This window comes from Doryrhamphus excisus, chromosome 3 (genome assembly GCF_030265055.1).
Source record: "Doryrhamphus excisus isolate RoL2022-K1 chromosome 3, RoL_Dexc_1.0, whole genome shotgun sequence".
Lineage (NCBI taxonomy): Eukaryota > Metazoa > Chordata > Actinopteri > Syngnathiformes > Syngnathidae > Doryrhamphus > Doryrhamphus excisus.
Window position 1 is genome coordinate 8,343,827 of NC_080468.1, and position 24,012 is coordinate 8,367,838.

Genomic DNA, 24,012 nt, shown 5'->3' on the forward strand with positions numbered 1-24,012 from the left:
GTTTAAAGCCAGTTTGGTCGTTTTTCATAATTACCATCACCAACAGCAGTAAAATAAACAGAAAGACAAAAAAAAATTTATTTGGTCTTCTTTATTTCCAACAAATAAGGGAAAAAATGGTTTCTTACTTTTTAATTGTTACAATCATCAACACAATTCACCTATGACCATGCACCCACCTCTAACTTGTGTTTTAATAATTCAATTTCCAGATCCGTTTTAGTTATCTGGCGGTCCAGCAGCACCATTTCTTTTTCTGTTTTTTGTACTGTTTTTAATAAATGCACTTTGTAGATTTCTTTTAGTGGTAGCTGGGAACACATAAGGATGACATTATACAGTTGCACATGAATTCCACTGAATTAACCTCTGGAATTTACTGAATATCTCACTGTGTCAATCTGTGCTGTGGAGGTTGAGGGACCCTCTTCCTGCTGCCCAGCCATGCTCTGTTAAAATGGATAAGAATCCGTTAATACTTCAGTGTAGGCTAAAAGTCACTATAATCCAAAAAAGCATGTAAAGACATGTGAATGGAGAGGAAATCAGTAACATCAAGATTTTACCTCTGTAGGCCTCTCAGGCTCCCTCTCAGACACCACAGAGAAGGCAGCAGACATTGTGGTCCCATCATCTTCATCATCCTGTTTAGAGTGTTGTGTTTCACTATGCTATACTTTAAATATGGCATAATCTCTGGACTATTGGCTACTTACAGTTAAAGTGGCACATGGATCCACTAGACCAGGGGTGCTCACACTTTTTCAGCATGCGAGCTACTTTTAAAATGACCGAGTCAAAATGATCTACCCACTACAAAAATGCAAAACATCTATTTATTTTCAAATGTATTGAGGATTATTTGTACGTACAATGTATGTTGATGTACCTTACGTAACCAAATGAGCCAATATTGCAAAACACACATAATTAACTATTAACATTTTTTGTAATTACCTGAGTTTACTTTGATGACTTGCACTGAATTGAATCAGCCAGGGATGCATAGTCCGGACAGTAGCTGCTGATAGCCAGCCTCAAGCACACTTCCAAATGTTTATCAGTCATGGATAATATCCGTATCACAATATCCGTATAATATTCCATATCCGTATGGAAGTGATATGTTTTTTGCCTTTTTACTTGGTCCAGCTCCTTCACTCATTTTAGTGACCATAAACTTTAGCGAGGGCTTAAAATCTCGCAATTCGCCGACTAGCTTAGCACTTTGCATCGTTGTTTACGCATGAGCGGTGACCTAAAGGTCAAAATTCAGTTGTCATCTGATTGGTTGTCCTGTATGTCAATCAAGTAACGGGGATGGATTATAGGCGGACATCGTAAGTTCTGCTGCACTTAGAGACGTTGTTTGATTTGATTGGTCACCCGAAGGGCAACATTCTGTTGTCATCTGAATGGCTGCCCTGTATATCAATCAAGTGACTGCATTGATGCTGGGATGATATTTTTTTAATGTCACGCCGCGATCGACCAGCGATCGACCAGTACCACCCCCGCGATCGACCGGTAGCTCGCGATCGACTTAATGAGCACCCCTGCACTAGACCAAGTACGCCTTCAGAATCTGTTGAGACAAAAGAAAAACACATGAAAGGGAAATTAACATTGAACTATAGGCCCCAAAAAAGTTTGAGGCCTATTGCATCTTATCAAGGCTGGTGGCTCCTGTGTAATCATGTCCGAGGATGAGGTTCCTCCAGGGATCCCCTCTGCGACTGGCCTCCCGACAGTCTGACTCATGGCCAGCTCCTGTGCCTCGGTCAGACGTGGTGGGGGTGGTCCTCCGCCAGTTTTGCGGGCAGATGCCCGCTTTCTGTTGGCTGAGTAGAAGTTAGATGTTGCTTTTCATATGTCTGATTTAACTGTATACAGGCGAGGACATTTATGTGTGTGAAAACAATATTATGTTGGAGATAATGCACACTGAAACAGCCGCTGAATGATATTTAGTGGTAAACATGATTAAAAAGAGGCACCCTGACTGTTATGCTGAGGGCTTACCTGTTTGAACAATGTTTTTATATTTCATCTTCAGCTGCTTCCACGTTCTTTTTTCGCCGGTGGGATTACATCTAAGTGACATAAATTGTAGCTATAACACCATTCTACTTGTTTGCATCTGTAGCCTAATATTATTGTGATTACATAAATGTATATAATAAATTTAAACTTACGCATTGACTCGAGCACTAATCTTCTCCCACGCCGACTCGCGTTCTTTCGCTGCTGCAGCCGTGTTGCTTTTCTTTTTAAAAACGCTTTCAAATTCGCCGTATGACCGCATTAATATATCCAGTTCCAGAGGACTGAAATATGACTATCTTTTCTTATCACTCGTTGCTATGGTGAATCGAGGGAACGGGGCTCCATTGATCAGGGCTTTTTAAAGTCGTGGTGCACGCGCTTAACTCAGAGTGAACAAACTCTGTGTTGATTGAACCAATTGAAATCACCTGTTCTGAAACCCGTAACTCAGAGTTTCCTGTCTCAGAGTAGATCAACTCAGAGTTCAGGGTTAGACTCCAGAGTTGGTTGAACCTGCTTCGTGAAACGGGGCCCAGCACAAGTGATCGGGTGTGTTGTTTTTAGCATTTTAACCTCCGTACAAGAATTCTATGGATTAAGCATTCTTTTAAGATTTGCATACTTCATGTGCAAATCAAAATACTTCTATTTTAATTTCCGACTTTGTTAGTTGCATTTATTCATGACCACATCAAATGAGTGGAAACTCTATATACTTTACATGAACATGCTACAATGAGGATGAGTGGTTTGCATGTTGGCTGGGATCTGGGTTCGAATCACCACTTGGGCATCTCTGTGTGGAGTTTGCATGTTCTCCACGTGCATGCGTGGGTTTTCTCCGGGTACTCCGGTTTCCTCCCACATTCCAAAAACATGCTAGGTTAATTGGTGACTCCAAATTTTCCATAGGTATGAATGTGAGTGTGAATGGTTGTTTGTCTATATGTGCCCTGTGATTGGCTGGCGACCAGTCCAGGGTGTACCCCGCCTCTCGCCCAAAGACAGCTGGGATAGGCTCCAGCACCCCCGCGACCCTTGTGAGAAAAAGCGGTAGGAAATGAATGAATGAATGAATGTGCAAATCTGTCTAACTCTCTCACTTGACATTACCATCTGAAGAACCCAGTCCTGTACGTAATACACTATAGACAACACTGTATTTGTTTTAACACTTGCAGTAGTTTACAAACAGAGAACAGGAAGGGCAATTATCACACAATGACACCCAAAACTTGACAATTTACACATTTAGCCTCCACTGCGACATTATGCAACCATGAGGTGTTTATGTGGGCTCAAAGTGCTGATAATATTCCTGTAGGTCTGCACATCTCATTCTCTGTGGCATTTATTTCTATGCCCGCTTCCTGGGTTCATAACCATAAACATCTTCATACATTCCACTACTCCTCCCTCAATAGATACATCCCCCACTTTCACCGCAGATTATGGAATATTTAGAACCCATGCATGCATAATTGCTCTAATTTAATTTGTTACACATACCGCCATACTTTTCCCAGTGGGAACAAGACTAATATCCACTGTCATAATTTCATGCTGTGCCTTTATAAAGCGCAGGGTGCAGGTAGGGGTGTTTTACTTCATCAGCAATCTTGCTTCTGAAAATGTATTTATTTAGCTGTGATAAAAAACTTTGCCCCCCACCCCCACCCCCGGCTCAACATGGCCTAGTTCATCTGCAGAAATCCAAATGTGGAGCAACATCTTCAACTCCAATGTTGCATTCAACATGTTACATGCTTTACAGGCAACACTGCACTGGTTTTGGTTTATGTTGTATATATTATATGTATGGATGTTTGTGTGGGGTCTTTTGTGACTTCTTGGATGAGTCTTTGCGGCGCTCTTTGGGTGATTTGGGTTGGGTGGCAACGACTGGGAAGGTTCACCACCGTTCCATGTTTTTACCATTTGTGGATAAAGCCTCTATGTTTTAATGGGGGTAGGTACTCCGGTTTCCTCCCACATTCCAAAAACATGCTAAGTTAATTAGCAACTCCAAATTGTCCATAGGTATGAATGTGAGTGTGAATGGTTGTTTGTCTATATGTGCCCTGTGATTGGCTGGCGACCAGTCCAGAGTGTACCCCGCCTCTCGCCTGAAGTCAGCTGGTATAGGCTCCAGCATATCCCCACTGCCTTAGTGAGGATAAGCAGCATAGAAAACGGATGGATGGATCTGAAACGTTTAAGTGTGACAAACATGCAAAAAAATCAGGATGTGGAGAAACACTTTTTTTTCCACGCCAATGTATATACATATGCATTTTCACATTGGAGCAGATAAAACCTGACCTTTTAACCTGCCCTTCGAAAACTCGCAAAAATTCATAGAATGAGCAAAACGGCTTGTGGATCAGCAATCAAAATGAATGGAACCAAAATAGCAGTACTCTCAAAACTCTCATACTTGTATTTAATTGCGTACCTAGTATGAGTATGTGTGTCTTTTTATATGGCCTTTAGTTCTGTTCAGCTCCATTAACAAACAGTAGTCAGTTCTTTGTACTTGATGACAGTATGGGAGATGGTGACTCATGTTGTTCTCATTATGACTTGTGCTGTCCTCTGCCCTTCCACACGTCAACATTCGCACCTTCCTCCTTGTCCTGCCACATTGCTGATGACGTCAATCATGCTTACTTTGTCTGGCCTATGGGGGGCGCTGCATGCATGGGCAAATCCACTCCAGGCAGGTTGAAAATGGCAAACATCCGTCATAACAGTAACACAATGGGGTAGGTGTATTTGCTTAAATGTCAAATGCATGCATTGTGTGGGCCAATATGTGGGGCAGCTCGTGGCTTCAGTTTCACCCCCGTGTGTTTGTGTGTGTAAGTTTACTGATAAAAGAAAAGGTAACTTGATAAACTTGACAATTGTGTGCTTTGACAGCTTAATCCTCGCAGAGCCTGCGAAACACAGCCTCTTATCATCAGCTTGCTGCTCCTCGGTGAGAAAAACACCTTGTCGTTATGTTGATGCTCTATATTTAACTCTACTAGTCTCATCTGGACCATGTTATTCTTTAAGAGGTCACCATATTTCAAGTTAAATGATTAGCAGCAAGCAAAAGTTAATTTGAAAAAGTTTTTTTAATCATGCCTGTCCCAGATTTTATTGTGTAACCAATTAAAATAATTAATACCCTGGTCATTTTGAGTTAATGTAGATTTTTAGCTGGAAATGCTTTGTTGTTTTGTTTTTTTCATCTTAAATGTTCCTATTCTTCAAAATATTGTTAAAGCAGCCGCTTGAAACATATTTTTCAAAACTGCTAAGCTAACTAATTCTGTTTTAAGGCAAAATGGATAGATGTTTAGTTCCTGCAGTGGTCGGGTAAACAAGGGGAAAATAAAACACCACAGAATATGCTCCGGGAAAATATATTTGTGGGGAAATATTGAGGCCTGAACAGTAATATATTCCCAGAGGGAAGATTCACTGTGCCACACTTTGAAAATATGTTAATATGAACATATTAACATACCAGAAAGTGGAGGGGTTTTGACCCATTCCCTTGTGGTTGACAGCCCTGTGCTACTAATACAAGCAAACCTTCCTTGGTTTTCCATGTTCCATATACTCCCTTAAACTGTTCCCACTATGACCTGTGGACATTAAGGAACTGCTACATTCCAACATGTAGCAGTGCTACATTACAATCCAACTGTAGCACACCTTACAATGTGGTTTTAAGAGCCTTCTAGACATTAAATGACACTTCTGTAGCCACTTGTATTACCTGATATAGTTGACATAATGGAAAAGAATAAATATGACATTACATAGATTCATTGACAGGATAGTCGTGGTCATTGTTTCATCAGTGTATCGTTCCTGACACCTTGTGGGCGGTGTAGTAGAATACTACTGCAATGGTGCAGTGAACATTCACTAGGGAGCTGCTGTCAGCCACAACTCACTCACTCACCACATTGCTAACCATACTAACACTCACCTACTCTACTTCCCAGGCTCCGTCTCTTTAAGACACACACAATGTCACAGTTATTACACCACAGTACATACTCTATAACATCTTCTAAAGGCCTTATATTTATATTTGTGTTCATTTAGCCAATGATTGAAAATACTTACTTTGGGCAAATAATATGTACAATTTGATTATATAGATGTACCTTTATTCATCCCTCAGTGGGGAAATATGCATATGTTTTAACTACTAACGGGCCATATTCAACCACAAAACAGTGATAATGTTATGTAATTTTTGAAAAAACTCAGTAGATTGAGGGCGCGATGTTGGAACCACAACGTACCAAGATGTACTGTATAATGTTTTTGTTTTGAGCATTGTTATATCTGGCAACACTGCTCCTGAGGGCCTCTCCCTTCTTTTTGAACACCAGTGGCCGGGTGAGAAAAGCCAGTTGGGGATTTGTTTTTTTTGGGGGGGGGGGTGTAAAGAGAAAGGATCACCATTGAGATGTCCACCCACATAAGACCCCCTCTGGTCACCTGCGTGGGTTTGGGTTGAAAGAAAGGCAAGGGTGCACACATACACAGGCACAGAAAAAAGAAAAAAAGCCAGCTTTGCAACACCACATGTCCAAAATGGCAAGAGTGTTTGGAGTTAAAACAAATCAGCAAGAAACTTTCTGAAAACTACCAAAAAAAATAGACCACTGTCTGTCTGTGTAATAGCTCTTCACCGCAGAGAAGTTGAAAAGCTCTCAAAATACATTTGGCATCCTCTTCAAAAATGTTTATTCCAATTCCTTCTGACAGTCAAACGTGTACAAGAACGTGCTCCTCGCTGGTTTATTGTGAAGAGTTATAGTAAATGACTTGTGGAATTATTTGTGAGCCCAGAAGCTTGTGTCCTCTCCATCTCCTCCTACATCCCATCTGCCCTGTGTGTCCACAGTGTGGGTGACTGCAGGAGCTGCGGGGGTGATGAGGAATTATTGTGGGGAAAAAATGATAAGAAAACTTGTGATGTAACAATCTGAGTTGCACTTGTGCTGTTCAGGCCGACTCAAGGAGCCCGAACAGAAGAAAAATGGTGGGGGTTTCAGAAATGCAATAACCTTTGTGACATCAGAAGGCGCCTGGAGGTGTTTTTTAGTCTGGCAGAGCAAACACCTCGGCCCGTCCAGACTCTTGAGGATACTCTATGCCAGGAGAGGTGAGAAGAACACAGGAGAGGAGTATTTTTAGGGGTAGTCTCTTATCTAAGGATTCGGGTCACATCGCTGAGGGGGGAGCACGGTCCAGGCTCTCCGCCAAGGAGAGATAAGGATGAGTGGAACAATAAAAGCCCTCACACACACTTGAACCCCCACAAAGACGCATAGTTTTATAAGACAACACAAGCGTCACTGCTTAATAGACATGGAAGTTGTTGACTTATTTTGTGTAAAACCTACCTAAACCAATAAAGGATCCATTACATTTCGGTTCAGATCTGGATATATCTATATATTTTTACAGTCACTGTCCCGTCTGTGTAACTCAAACGTCTGGTATACTGAATCTTGAGCATTTGGGCATCTTCTGTATACTGGACATCCTTAGTCGTTATTCTGAATGTGCCCTACGATTTGCTGGCGACCAGTCCAGGATGTATACCGCCGCTCACAAAAAGTCAGCTGGGATAGGCTCCAGCTCATCTGTGATCATAATAAGGACACATGATATGTGGAGTCACTCTACTAGACTGTTTATCTTTCTTGTGTTGTCTCCCTCTCTACTGTATCCCTCTGAGGACAGAAACGCCAGCTGGACAGATGGAGGGAGAGAATTTTGACTCTGTTTATGTAAGTGCATACACATATGCACACACACACACACACACACACATACAGTGGTGTGAAAAAAGTGTCTACCCCTTCATGATTTCTCTTCGTATTTTAGATCACCATTTTTAGAAACATTTTATTATCAAGGGAGAAAGAAAATCCAAACCTACAGTACATAGCCCTGTGTGAAATGTGTTTGCTTTCCCTATTAAAACATAACATAACCAAACAATTGAGATCTATCAGTCTGGAAAAGGTCATAAAGCCATTTCTAAAGCTTTGGGACTCCAGTGAACCACAATGAGAGCCATTATCCTCAAATGGCAATAACATGAAACAGTGGTGAACCTTCCCAGGAGTGGCCAGCCACTCAGTTAGTGTCAGTGTTCAAGATTCAGAAAGACACTGTGCAAAAACTGTCTGCATGGCAGAGTTCTAAGACAAAAAACACTGCTGAACAAAAAGAACATTAAGTCTTGTCTCAGTTTTGCCAGAAACATTTTGATCATCCCTAAGACCTTTGGGAAAATATTCTGTGATCTGACGAGACTAAGGTTTAACTTTTTGGAAGATGTGTGTCCCATTACATATGACATAAAAGGAACACCGCATTTCACAAAAAGAACATCATACCTACAGTAAAATATGGTGGTGGTAGTGTGATGGTCTGTTAACCAAGACACACAGTCCAAAACTTCAGTTTGTTTGGTAAAACATTGTCCAGGGTTTGTAGTGACGACCATTATTCTGCGTGCTTGCAATCGATCTGTTGACTTCACAGGCATTATCTCCAGACGACTGAATGTTACTACGATTGTACAGTTAGTAAGCCTGTCTATGATTTGTACACTTCAAAATCTTAGACAGGTCCTCCAGTGAAACAACACAAATGAAACTCCAGGGGTTGTGCAGAGATTTTCTTGGGGATGTCCTTGTTGTGACTGTCTGTCGACCATTACTCCCCATGCTTACAATAGATGTTTATTCAAGTCACAAACATAATCACCAAAAGCCTGGATGTCACTAGCAAGGTAAGTAAACCTGTCTAAGTTTTCCACACACCACCCCTAGATACAGAGTGAGGCGCAGATAATTCAATCCATGGAGTTTTGTATTTTGGGGGGATATCCTTGTTGTATAACAGTGACGATTCTCTGTTGACCAATCATTGGACAGCAGTGTGTCTAGCTCCAGCCTTTGTCCACAGTTGGTACAGTGTAGTACAGATTGGTTATTTTGGTACCCTTCCCAACTTATCGCGCTACTTTGTAAACACAGAGCTCTCGCAGAAGCCAGCGCTCTGTGTTGGACTGCGAGCTGAAATCCCTCCAGGAATATCTTAGTGAGCCTTTGAGGGAAGATCCTTTTTCAAACACCCAACAACCACCCCACTCCCTCCCCGCTTCCAGCACCACCAGCATCATACATACTCCACCAACACCCAACCAGCCAATCGACTCCTGGCTGTGTGCTGTCCCTGCTCACTCTTCCCTGCTTCCTTTGTTCGTCTCTCTTGCCGCCCACACACCTAGCATCCCTAGGGCTTTTCTCTCGCACACATTCACACGTTTACATTTGGCGACTGTGTTTCATTTCCTCGTGTTCCGTCTTTTTGTCTGGATCTCGATCACATGAGTCACTTGAAGATGCTGCATGCGTCTGTGTTAGCGTGTAGAAAAACACACACATTCACACCATCTGTATTTAGAGTGCCACAATACAGATGTGTGGGCAGCGGCCATCTGGGGAGCCCATCGGAACAAAAGAAGTGTACGTCTGTGTGTGTGGACGCGTTGGTGTGTTGAAGTGTCAAGAGCCAGACTTAAAGTAGGGGGCCCGCTAGGGATCCCCCGTTCTCCTCGAGAGAGTTGTGAATCTCACAGGAGAATGGGAAAACATCCCAACGGTCATCAATCAAAACTTTGGTGGCATGAATGACCAGAAACAACGGATCCATCTCACGCGAGTCCCACCCACCTGCGCCACCACGCCATAGGCCTTCCACTTCTGCCGCTGGACGCCATTGGGCGAAGTGGCCAAATCACGTTCCCCTCTAAGGCTAATTCGGCCTTTGTGATTGCGCAGTCAATCGTGGCATTGAGGGAGAAAGAAACGTGAAAATGGTATTATGGTTGATGGGGGGGAGAGTGACACATCGAAAGCACAAGTTCTTTTTTTTTCTTTTTAATTTAGCGTCTCCAAGCGGCAGATGCTCAGCCCAGCTCCATTAGGATGCCTAACACCGAATCAACATGGTTTCAATGTGAAAACAAAGACAAAAATAAGATGGGGAAGTGTACATAATGTACAGTTTGACTCAAAATAACAATATTTTATATTTTTGACACATGAAAGTGGTTAAACATGTACATATATCTTGTTAAAAATGACATGATAATGAAACATATTCTTCATGACCACTGAAATATATCAGTTTTCAACAAATCCTGCCATTATATACATGCACAGGGATGAAAAATTAAATACCTAAAACATAAATCAGTGCAGTTTAACATTTACTTCTTCATGCAGTGCTTCCACAAAAGTTCTCCACAGCCTTTTGAGAGCAGAGGACAGTGTAGGAGGACAGGTCACGAGGCTGGTCTTTGTTCACCCCACCATGTTTTCATTCTTTCTTTTTTTTGTTCCCCAACTGCTCTCACTTGTAGTGATATTATTCTAATATGAGCATTTTTATGAACTCTATTAAGGTTTCAGAGAAAAACTCAGCATTAAAAAAGTGCGAGTAGAGCTAATTGGCATTTGTGAAGCGTCAATGAATAATAATCACCAACAGGGGGCGCTTTAGTCCTGTTTGTTCCAATTGTGCCTGAAGCAGTACAGCAGAGGTGACCACATTATTGAAACACTTCAAAGCTTTCAAAGCAAATTATGGCATATTTCAGTGAATGTTTGTGCACACTGTATATGTTGTAAACATACTTTACTAGATCGTGTAAGCGGAATAAATTGTTAAATTGGGTGCACTCTTACAGAGAAAAGAAAATACATTTTTACACGCGTACGTTATGATAAAAATATCAAATAATACTTTTTTCACGGTTTCTAAAAACGTTATAATTTCTTATTGACCCAATTGATGCTTGTCATTTGCCTCATGCAGTCTCAATGACCATTACGGGAAGCATCCGAGGAAGAGACCTCCCCGCTATCCTCTGCATCCAACTCACTCCACCACACACACACACACACACACATACGCACACCCTTGGCGTCTTCATTCACACACACTTTTCCCACCGGGATGGATCTTCTGCAGCCAGCGCGCACAGCCAGTAGCCAACACGGACGCTTCCCCTCGCAACACATGGCTGCTCATGTCGGACGAATATTCTCGGCGTTTATATGGATAATAGGAATAGTTTCCAGCTCCAGGACGAGGATTTACCCTGCAAATGAAGGTAAAGAGAGACGGAGACTGCGTGACTGTGCGCGATGTGGGTTTTTACGCTGGGAGGAAGACCTGGCTTGTGTGCGTCCTCGGATTGTTAGCTTTTATATGAAGGCTAAAAAGTTGACATTTGACATCTTTTTTCCTGTTGTGCTGTTGCTCATTTAAGCACAGTTAGATGTCATGTAGGTTCAATTGTTTTCTTCCGAAGAACCTATTGATGATGCATAACATACAGTTCTACCTGAGCCAAGTTTTGGGACACACTATGCCACAAACTTGATTTTTGAATCTTCTCAAGACCGGTTGGGTAATTCTTTACTTCCAACTTTGAGGGAATATTTTGAGCAAGGCACTTTTATGTGTTCCAGTGGACAGTGATTTGTTTGGTGTGGAACACCTTGCCTTCATTAGGTCTAACATGAATTATCCTATCTAATAGATGATCTTTCACTAGCATTTTTACAGTGGACAATTAAACATAGCACATAGAGGATCTTTGACTAGCATTTTTGCAGTATATCCCTAAAAACAGCAGAGTACATTTATTATCACACAGATAAGTGTTGTTGCTGTAGATGGTTAAAAAAAGCATCATCCTTTTTACTATATATCTCTAAAAACGGCACAGCATCCTTGCTGCTGCATAGATGATCTTTGACTAGGAGTTGTGCCAACATCTTCACAGCGGCAGAGCACCCTTCTCATCTTCATGAATGACCGACGAGTTTTCAAATGGCCAAAAATAAATAAATAAATCCCAAAGACACACACGAAAATACTCAACAAACCCCTGCCGAAGAGTGGGAGCAAATTGTCTTCCATTTGCTACCAGGCGTCCCAATATTTTTGTCCATATTGTGAACGTGAACACCTTGATCGAGTTATTTCTCTATTTATATTTCTCTACACATTATATAAGTTGTATGCTCGTAATTGTGGTATATTGTCATTGAAATCCACACTAGAAGCTGCTATAATGATGGATCCACACTGATAAATGTATATACTGTATATATGTATATATATACGTATATTTGAAATTGACGCATGGAGTACTTTGTGTGTGTCATTTTTAGTGACCCTGCTGGATACCAGGACAGTGCCAGGAGAGCTGAAATGGGCAGCAAGTCCCTCAGAAGGAGGGGTGAGTGGAATGTGGCCATTTCTCTTATTTATCTTTTAATTTTTGAACACTGTGGACAACCTGCTGTCTTTTTGGACATCACACACACACACGCATGCACATGCACATGCACACACAAGTCTGGAAACTTTACATATTCATCCCACAGATTTGGAAATGAGCTGTCCACCCAGCCTAAGTGCTAACATGAGCTAGTTGGCATTGTGTTTGGCACACTAAATGGCATAAAGCAGCCTGGTGGTGGGTGTTTTTTTTTTTTTTTTTTTTTACTGTCAACTGTGCATTAGCCAGAGTGAATTGTGAAAATATGAACTTGTCTTTACTTTCACAGTGCATTGATTCTCTCACTTAGTTGTTGGTTTAAGAGTTATTGGTGAACTTGACTCCTGTTTCTAGGCTCTTTATACACTCATTCTTTCACAGACGACTTGATTGACAGGGTCCTGGTCCGCGAGCACTGAGCTTTTGATTACGCCCCCCCACCCCCACCCCTCTCCCACCCTTTCTGCCGCTTTTCTGCATCCCCTTGCTTCACATACACACACATCACAGGGGATCTCTTTGCCGGGGCAAAGCTTTTCTCCCGCTGGCAGCTGCAATTTTCAGTCAGTTAACAAAGACTCCAAATGAGACGAGACAGGGAGGCATCACACCTCATTTTCCTGTACAGCCCACTTTCCAAACACCCACACGCATAAAAACATGCATACCGCACCAGCAGCATGTGCTCATGCCCTTGTTCACGCACGCATGCTCTGAAGATGCATGTGAAGCCTCCCGAGCATGAGCCATCGTATATCGGTTATGAAATTTTAATTTCTTGGCGCTAAATAAACTCTTTATGGGACCTTTTGATGAGATAGAAAATCTGTGGATGATGTGTAATATTGTCTACAACGGCTTTAAGTGATGAGGACATATGGCATGTTATACTGGCTGTAAATTAGGAAGAAAAGGTAGCGACATGGCAGCCAATTCCTAAAAACAGCAAAGCGCTCCTTTTATGCAGACAATGTTTTACTAGCATCATAGTAAGCACCTTATTTATAAAATATGTTCGATTAGGGTTTTTGCATTCAATTCAAAAAAGAAAAAGCACACTTCTGTCATGTAAAGGGGCAAGGACCTGTCAAGGATCTTTGACTAGTGTTTTTGCAGTAGGTCTACAGAAGAGTCTTCCTGCCATATAGAATATTTTTGACTAGCTTTTTTACAGTGCATCCCTAAAAACAAAAAAAGCAGAGCGCTCCTGTGATATACATGGTGTTTACAGAGCACTATTGTCATTTAAATAATATTTGACTACTGTTTTTCCAGTAGGTCCTCAAAAACACCCGAGCACTCCAGTCATGTAGAAGATCTTTAACTATAGTTTTTTTTGCATTGCATCCCTAAAAACAGCACAGTACTCCTGTCAAATAAATGATCTTTGAATAGTTCTTATGCAGTAGGTTGAAACAGCCGAGTCAGTGTTTTTACCATACCATGCTTAACTGATTCTGTACTCTTGCTGCTGTGCAATACAAATTTCCCCACTGAGGGACGAATAAAGGCATATCTTAATCTTAATCTTAATAGGTTCTTAAAAACAACAGCACTGCTGATATATCAGGTATTTTTGGGAAGAGTTAACATACTTCTGTTTTAATTTCTAACTTTGTTACTTGCATTTATTCATGACCACGTTAAATGAGTGGAAAAGCCCTGCGACTGTATATACTTTACATGAACATGCTACATTGAGGATGAGTGGTTTGCATGTTGGCTGGGATCTGGGTTCGAATCACCACTTGGGCATCTCTGTGTGGAGTTTGCATGTTCTCCCTGTGTGTGCGTGGGTTTTCTCTAGGTACTCCGATTTCCTCCCACATTCCAAAAACATGCTAGGTTAATTGGCGACTCCAAATTGTCCATATGAATGTGAGTGTGAATGGTTGTTTGTCTATATGTGCCCTATGATTGGCTGGCGACCAGTCCAGGGTGTACCCAAAGTCAGCTGGGATAGGCTCCAGCATACTCCAGCGACCTTAATAAGGATAAACGGGATAGAAAATTGACAAGAAATGTAAATGCACCAAAAAAAAAAAATCCCTTCACTGCTTTGCTTAAAGGCACCAGGGATCAATCTAGCACCTCCAGACTGACCCACAGGCATCCTAATGGAAGAGATGACATACTCACACTAACAAGCTGGGCTCATGCTATAATGGTGAGTCCAATAAAAAATGTCAGCTAATGTTTAAGAATTAAATTGTCATTTTGTAGTGTGACTCCACACACAGACACACACGCTGATCTGATGAATTCATTAACGGATGTGCGCTATAAGCCATGATTCGCTAAGTGTCATAATCAGTACTGATGACATATCGATCAAGGTTCACTGCACACATGTCCATGCACACCGCCCTCGCTTCACCCCCACCTTCCCACCAGTGTGCATGCGCCTTCCGTCATTCATGCACCCTCCCTCGCGTTGTCCCTCATTGGACATGGCACATTTAAGTGTGTGTGGCTCTCAGTTGTAGGCAGAGAGCAGATTATTATTCAGTGGCAATAAAAAGCCAATTTGGAGTTGGTAGCCTCGGCGGTCATTCGAGGGGTCGCAGTACAAGGCAAGTGGCCGCCTCTATTGAGATGGATGGTGCAGTGAAGGCTGGGCCTGCTTCACTTGCATGGAAATGTGACTGTAAAAAAGACCAAAAAAAAACTGGCATGGCAACCGCTGCAGAATATCGATGCAACAATGAATGGCTGCAGTCAATGAAGCTATGAGCACCATACAGCACGAGGAAGCAGTGCAGATTCTTTTAGGCTTTGTTTAAAATCACTACTTAAGTCATTTGACCTATGTTCACCAATGTAGAAAATATAACTACTTTCCAGATGGCACTGTTGTGGACTGTTTTGTAAAATGATTAACTGTTAGAGGCCGGCATCTGAAACTCTACAAAAGACAATTTCATGCTCACAAGGTTTATTTTTAAACACATTTCATTGTTTTCCTCCTGGGTTTCCTTCCTCCTGGCAGCATCATTTCAAAGCATCTCAACTTGGCAGCAGATGCTTTGGACAAAATAAAGTGATTAATCATAATGTCTGTAGTTTCGGACATACTTTTTTTCCACTTTTTTCCACTTTAATATGTACTAAAATCTGAGCTACATTAGTTCATATAAACACAATAATTTGCCAATAATTGTGGACAGTAAAATCCCATGTCGTGGCAACTCAAATTTTCCGAGTTGTATATCTCAGAATTTAGTGCATGGTACGAAAAAATATCTTGTTAGTCAAAGAGAAATATTTGTGACCTTGATTATATATGTTCATTCATGTTATGTGTTTATTTAAATTAAAATACCGTATTTTCTGGACTATAAGTCGCTCCAGAGTATAATTTGCACAAGGCCAAAAATGCATAATGCATAAAAATATTTAATACTGATTTTGTTGATTATCATTATTTTTAGACATTTTAATTAACATACTTTTTATACAAATGTTTTATACTGTATAATTTTCTTATATTTGAAAACCTTGCTAAGATTTAGTTTCACCAATACTGTACTGGTAATCTTTTAAGTAGTAATGGTACTACTTGTAGTAGTAGTAGTAGTAGTAACAGTCATGCACCTGTAAGAATGAAGTCAACCTAAGTAAATTAATTTATATAGATAACAAGTGGCGATGCGTGTGGAATGTAATTGAATGTGAGACCACTCACTTAATAGAACTTGTCAAAGTTCTTGGAACTTGACTGAATACGGTTTTGCTGCTACTGGAGCCCTAATTTCCCTGAAGGCACATGCCAAAGGGGTCAATAAAGTTGTATTTAATGCAATCTAATCTAACTTTAGAGGCATATTTCCCTGTATCTATACGCGGTGTGTGGTTCTGCAGAGTTTGTGATAAATGTGTGAATGTTCATTGGCAGTGGGAGGAGGTGAGCATCATGGACGAGAAGAACATCCCCATCAGGACATACCAGGTGTGTAACGTCTTAGAACCCAATCAAAACAACTGGCTGAGGACGGACTGGATCCCCAGATCTGGTGCTCAGCGTGTCTACGTGGAGGTCAAGTTCACTCTGAGAGACTGCAACAGCCTGCCTGGAGTGACTGGCACTTGTAAGGTATGGATGAAGACTGAAGAACTCTAATTGTATGGTTTGAGTGGCACCTTTAAATAAAATCGACAAGGCATTAGATGAAAAGATATACGGGATTTCTTTGCTGCTGATGTATATTTATGCTATTTTACTACCTCGGTGTGCCTCATTATCATATAAAGAGGCAAGATGAGCACTGACAGAGATAAATAGAACTCTCTCTCTTTCTTAAATCCCTTTTGTCTCGCAGGAGACATTCAATCTGTACTACCACGAGTCCAACGAAGACAAGGAGAACTTCATCAAAGAGAGCAGCTTCATTAAGGTGGACACGGTGGCGGCCGACGAGAGCTTCACTCAGGTAACGAGCGAGTTCTTCATTTCCCGCCTACGCTCACTTTAAATTGCTCTTATCTCAGAGAAAACCCTCCTGCGGCACTTAGCTGTAATGTTTTTATTTGTGGTACAAGCATTCTTATCTCAGATGGAACATGTAGGAATATTTCTAGGTCTTTGCTAATTATCTCCGCCAGTGGCGTTTTGTTTTTGTTTTATATCTTTGGTTGGTAGGATTACACAGTAATTGTGGAATGATTTCCATAGATTCTGTACAGGGGTGGGGCATGGGTCCAGAAAGTTGCAACATATTTTTGTGCAGATTTAGGACCTTTTTTTCACCTTTTTACCTAGAAGGATTGATTAGAGGCACAGCAGCTTTATAAAAATGAAAAATGCCTTTGTCAAATCGGCTAAGCTAACTTAACTTACATCAGGGGCAAAGGAAAATCATTTTTGATGGGAAAGGGCCCACTGTGAGGAGGCTGTGTCAAAAAACACGTTCCACCGAACTGAATAGAAGGGTGGCACATATATCAAGGAACCTATTACATTTTGTCCAGGAATGCAAATGTCCCGTTATGTTTACCCAGTTATTTTTAGAGGTGAGTTGGGGGGGATTTGCTCTATGGATGCAAGGGCGGGGTGGCCCATATCTGCATTCTGGGCCTCCCCCAGGGGGTGTCTAACCTGGCCTTGGGCCTTAGCCTTGAGTTGTGGAGCGCAAGCTATCAGTGAACTCATGGCAAGCCTGTCAAACCATTGGAAATTGCAGGGGTCATTATAACAGAATAACAATACAACTGTCTGACAAAATTCATCACACAGCGACTTCACACTTAAAATGTATACCAACTAGACATTATCATTTCCCATTTTCAACTTGTTTTGGTACATGTTTGTGTATTTATTAGGTATACATGTTGAGTGTTAAGTTGCTGTGTGATGAGTTTTGTGTTCTGTGTTATATAGCACCTTGGGTGAGACTGTTATACTAAGTAATGACCCCCTGCAATTTATAATGGGTTGACAAGCCATTGTGAGGTTTTTTTTTCATAGCTCATGATTGGCTCCTGTCAAATAAAGAGCTGCATGATCCTCACAGAGGCTGCACAGTGTGTGAGTGGTTAGCACGCAGGTCGCACAGCTACACATCTCTGTGTGGAGTTTGCATGTTTTCCTCCCACATTCCGAAAACATGTTAGGTTAATTGGTGACTCAAAATTGTCCATAGGTATGAATGTGAGTGTGCATGGTTGTTTGTCTATATGTGCCCTGTTGTCCAAGTTGTTGTGGTTGAACATCATTACTTTGTCAATTCAGGTGGATGTTGGAGACCGCATCATGAAACTGAACACTGAGGTGCGGGACGTAAAAGTGACCAACAGAAAGGGCTTCTACTTGGCGTTCCAGGATGTGGGCGCCTGCATTGCGTTGGTGTCTGTTCGAGTTTTCTACAAAACCTGCCCCCTGACGATACGAAACCTGGCAACCTTTCCAGACACAGTGACAGGAGCTGACACTTCATCCCTAGTGGAGGTCAGGGGGTCCTGTGTCGACCAATCAGAGGAAAGAGAAGAACCTAAAATGTACTGCGGTGCTGATGGAGAGTGGCTGGTTCCTATTGGCGGATGCCTTTGTAACCCGGGATACGAAGTAAAGGGCAGTGCTTGCAAAGGTAAGTGGCTTGTTTGTTTTTATGGTTATGGTCTGAGTCATTCTAGAGGCAGGAGGCAAATAAGGCGCATTAATTCAGCTGTTCTTTTCACACTTTCATTACCCAGTAAACTGACAAGTCTACATTTCAATGAATCACAAATGACAGCAATGATTATTACTCCACTGTTTACAAGTTGATCGTAAAACATATTTGACATAATTACTGTAAACAGCCAGCTGGGCACTCACTTTGACACATTTTAACTTCTACATGTTAATAACGATATACAGTACATACTGTCTATATTACTGTGCATGATTAACACATTTCCCAACACATTTCTCCCACTCTTTTTCTTTCTTTCTCCCAGTTTAAACCAAGTATTTTATGTGTATTACGCAAGCATAACAACACATCGTTCATCCCCTTCAACAAATGAATTATTTAATTGCTGTTGCACTGCTTTTACATAGTTTCAACCATTTTCCAGCTGTAGTATCATGTTTACTACACAAAGTTTGCTTTGTGTACTGCACGTTTACTGCAAGTCTTATCTCATCCCCTACAAAAGGAAATAGAATCAAATTAATTTGAATTCATTGCAACGCTTTTTCATGGTTGAAAGAAATGGGCCAATAAAGCAACTGTTCTCCGGCTGTAACTGTATATTTACTGAACAAACATTGCGCTAAAGCTTTTCTCTTCTCTAAAATATTAGTATCTTTCAATGATGGGTTATCAAATGAGGCGAGGTGAGGCTCTACTCAGAGAATCGGCTCTCCTACGCTTCAGTAAACTTTTTTTCTGGATTTTTGGGATCATATTTTTTAGCAATTCTGTGATAAGCACAGTTTAAAAACATACAAATCAATAAAATTAGCCCTTAAATATAACATTGTATGTAATATAGTATATATCTTGTCCATAACATATTCAAATCAGAACACATTCTTGTATGTGGACTTTGCTGTGCTGTTTTTAATAATTTCACCAATATAATAATAATCAATACTTTGTTGTAAACCTGTTATGTTGATTCACAGTAGCCCACAGTTCAACTAGGCGATCTATATTGGCTAATAGACTATATTGCTGTGCCAGAACACCACTTTATTTCTAGACATATTTGTTTCCAACAGATAAAGGTGTGTGTTTTTGTAGTCTCGTGTTAATGACGGTAGCCTTGTGGGTGTAACTTTAATACTTGAATATGGCTGATGTAGACTTTTCTCCCCTCTTTTATATGTTATTTTTTCCATCTTATTTCTTGCAACAGAGCAGGTGTTGTAATCTTGTTGGTATATTTATTATTTGTTGAATGCAGTGGAACCTTGGCTAGCGTCATTAATTTGTTACAGAAAGTCCGAGTCGTATCGAATTAATTTCATTTGTCATTCATATGAATTCAAGTTGGCCACACAGCTAGGAGACCTGAGTTCGATTCCACCTTTGGCCATCTTTGTGTGGAGTTTGAAACATGTTAGTAATTGGCAACTCCAAATTGTCCATAGGTATGAATGTGAGTGTGAATGGTTGTGTGTCTATATGTGCCCTGTGATTGGCTGGCGACCAGTCCAGGGTGTACCCCACCTCACCACGCCCAAAGACAGCTGGGATAGGCTCCAGCATACCCGCGACCCTGGGGAGGATAAGCGGTAGAAAATGAATGAATGTATTCAAGATTGTCTTATGCATGTACAACTCTAAGTATAGTGTTTTTAGAGTCAGCCGCTGATGACATCATAGACAGACAACGTAGCTAGAGTGCATGCAAACCAAGACGCAGATGTTAACCAAGGTTCCACTGTAATTGGGCACCTATACAGTTGGAGCATTTAGATGAAACAATAGAAGCAAATGACAAATCTATAGTTTTTGTTGTTAAGTCATTTTGTTGCTATTTTTCCCATTTTCATGAGCATTTTCAAGTTTGTAAATATTTTAACTTTGGTTGTAGTTAAAATTTTGCTCATTCTCAATCAAACTCCAGAATATTCATCACTGAACGAGAGATCAGGAGTTCAGCAGCCGCTTTTCTTTGCGTTGTATTACTTTTTTTTCTGAAATGTTGTCCTTTTATGATGTCTATCTTGTAGTAACTTTTCCCAAAATCCTAGTTGCTAGTTCTAATTTGTGCCTGGAGAAAGAATAGCTCTAAATACTGAATTCCCTGCACAGTCCGAGTTGTTAGGTTTCATTGTGTCCGGCCATCTGGACAAAAACTGTCACATACAAGTGTGCTCCGAACTTTACAGTAGCAAATATGCAAGCTGTTCACACCTCACCAGCATAAATGAGGCGTGGATGACGTGGAAGGGACTGGGATGGTGACGCCGACTTAAATGCATGTGTTTGTGTTCGTTGGACGAAATATGTCTTATGTGGAGACATTTATACAACTTGGTGTCCCTCCCCTTACTATTGGCACACAGATGGACGCAGACCAATGGAGGGCTATGGGGGAGCTCCCTCTATTTTATTTATGGAGCCTATCCCAGAAGGCTAATTGTATAACAAACAGAGCCATAATTTATAGTTTAAAAGAAGAGAGAAAGAGTGAGAGAAAAACAAGGACATAAAGGGAGAATTGCAGTTGGTGCCAGTTGGCAATGCATGGAGTGGAAACTGCTTTTTTTCTCTCCTCACAATAAGATGAGAAGTAGCCGAATTTGTGTGTGTGACAAATGTTCTTTAAGACCTTCACCCCGCTTGTTTCCTCTCAAAGGAGGGAAGAGGTTTGCAGGGTGGAGCTTGAGGTCTGAAAGATGTTTCTCCTCAACGAGATTTAGAGGAGACCCTTGACTCTGTTGAACCTGGAGCAGATGTGAAGTGCCATCTATCTGACGGCCGCGCTCGTCTCTCTTCCTGCCTTTTTCCCCTCACGCCGCCTGTCAACTTGCTAGCCGGCCTCAGCTCGCCTCGCTGGAAATCCATCAAAGTGCGTGTGAATAGCAAATGGCGCCGCAGTGAAGCCTATGACCTCGCAGTGCCTGACGGGCGCCTTTCTCCCATTTTAAGTTTGAAATGATGCGGAGAGGGAATAAGGGGAGGAGAGCAGAGGGAGGGGCGGGAGCTTGGAGAAGACGTTTAGACATTCTCTCTTCCCACCCGTCGTCAAGGTCAAAAGGTTTCTGGATTTGCTCCACTCACGCGCCTGCACTTTGTCAGAGTAAGAGACAGGCTGAAAGACACCTGCTACTTGAAGTGTACTTCTAGCACAGCGTGTTGTGTGACACCGATCCACCACTTCTTTTACAAGCTGCTGTACGAGCTTTCTCAAAGCACACCGAGTTGGAGTGGTTTGTTTTGTAGTTACCCAACTTGGCAAAACAACACTTTTTAACTGAAAATGGAAAACAGTTTTGTTTTGGCTCTTCTGAACGCCATACAATTCTGGGTTGTAGAAAGTGGAGGTAAACACTGAAAAAAGCTTTCACACAGAGGTCAAAGGTGAAAGTTAACAGTGGATAAAGTGGTTATTCCTGTGCCTTTCATACGGAACTCAGCAAAGGCAGAATATTCCCCAAATGCAGGCTATGTTACTACCAACTCAGGTGGAATATTGGCGATCCGCTTTGTGTGACTCAGTCTCCATTTTACACACTTCTATGGGAAGTCTCCGATTACATTCCATCAAACGCTTGGGGGCGATTGTGGTCATTTCTGTTTGTGGATAGAGGTAGAGAATGATACATGCCAATAGCTGTCACCAAAGATTTCAGAGCGCAATGCGCAGGTTCTGCCTACTCACCCGAAAGTACATGAAACAGAGCATACTGTACAATGGAGCAGAACGACCGCCATTTTGGTAAGCAAGCGGGCTTAAATATACTGTATTCAAGTTATGCATAGTGCATACACTTTGATGAAATGACCGAATATACAGTTAATCCATGTGATTAGTATCGGCAGTGATCGGCCGATCTCACTCTCTTGTATGATCAGTATCGAGATCGGTAGCATAAAACCCTGAATGGACTTTTTGTAAGATTGCACACTTTTAATAACCACAATCAAAAATTAATAACTAGATTGTTGCTGTGTAAATACAGTAAAGCCTCAACTTACAATAAATTCATAATACGAATAGAAAAGAGGCTTTGAATATTTCTGTCCCATTTTACAGAAATACAATAAAAATACAAAATGGAATAGCGTACCGAAAAGCTCTCATTCATTGTCTTGAGTTTTTGTGCTGTGAGTTTCGAGGGAAAATAACCAAAGGGTCCTAAAAAAGTGAAGATAATTTTTAGTCTTAGGTAACTTAAAGTAGAAATTTTAAGTTATGTAAACTTATGTATGATTACTGCCGTCTGTCAAACTCTGCTCCTCCTCCGCCAACAAGTTCAATAAATGTATTAATTTTGTATCTCCAGGTATTACTCTATAGCTTCAATGCCAGTATGTCACAGTATCACAGTATTTGCCAAGCACATATTACACATATTGCATTGACACACATTAGACGCGTATTACTATATGAAACCTGTTGTCACATTTATTTTGTAGTAAATAAATTACTATTATCAGCTTTGGTATTGTAATGCTTTAGTGACAAAATATTCATTCATTAATTTTCTACCGCTTATCCTCATGAGGGTCGCGGGGGTGCTGGAGCCTATCCCAGCTGTCTTTGGGTGAGAGGCGGGGTACACCCTGGACTGGTTGCATGTTTTTGGAATGTGGGAGGAAACTGGAGTACCCGGAGAAAACCCAGGGAGAACATGCAAACTCCACACAGAGATGTCCGAGGGTGGAGTTGAACTCGGGTCTCCTAGCTGTGAGGCCTGCGCGCTAACCACTCGGTCAATGTACAGCCGTGACAAAATATATGACATTAAAAATATAACATTTTTAGCACTACACCATGTGTTGTGGCAGGACTCACTATTACATATACTGGGGGTATTGTGCCTGTTTAAGCAGGTGACGGAGGCCAATTATGAGCATGGTAAAAAGTTTACATTATGCAACGTTATGGACAATCAAGTAGAAAAACATTTGCAACAGTATTTAGTATAACACATTTGCAGGATTTTTACCCTGAGAAAAATGCTGATACGTAAACAAATCCTTTGTTGCTGTCATGCAATTCGAAGCTAATAACTTCACCACTGAAGCTTTGTGTTTATCACTCATGCGTATAATACCATTTTTTAAAGCATTAGATGTATTTTGTAGATTTTACAGCATTCAGTAGACTCTGTAGTACAATCGCCAAGGTTGGATTCTCCGGATTTATGCTTATGGGATGCTAATGCAACAAGCAATTCCAAACCTCCTATTCCCAGCCTTGATTCCTGAAACAAGAGGAGCCCCAACCAATGTGGTGAAATGCTAAACGCTCATTTTCACTGTTGACACAGGTGACGTGCATAGGGGAGGTAGAAGAAGAGGAGCTGTGGAAAGGAAGAAGGGATTAGATGTTGAATGGAGAGATATGGGGATTGAAAAAGGGCCAGTGACAGCAGAAGGCAGAGCTGCCCCTCCCCCGCCGAAGGGGGCGTC

General features: G+C 41.3%; 1 protein-coding gene across 1 annotated transcript in view; it reads left to right on the top strand.

Annotated features, from left to right (window-relative positions):
• The first annotated feature begins 11,080 nt into the window (after positions 1 to 11,080).
• The window catches only part of LOC131125658 (ephrin type-A receptor 4-like), a 33,703-nt gene continuing 20,771 nt past the window's right edge, over positions 11,081 to 24,012 (top strand). Inside the window, exons 1-5 of the mRNA XM_058067402.1 lie at positions 11,081 to 11,260; positions 12,330 to 12,397; positions 16,335 to 16,532; positions 16,759 to 16,869; positions 18,168 to 18,522. Of these exons, the coding sequence (XP_057923385.1) occupies positions 11,104 to 11,260; positions 12,330 to 12,397; positions 16,335 to 16,532; positions 16,759 to 16,869; positions 18,168 to 18,522 (889 nt within the window). The 5' untranslated portion in view covers positions 11,081 to 11,103. The remainder of the gene's footprint in view (positions 11,261 to 12,329; positions 12,398 to 16,334; positions 16,533 to 16,758; positions 16,870 to 18,167; positions 18,523 to 24,012) is intronic.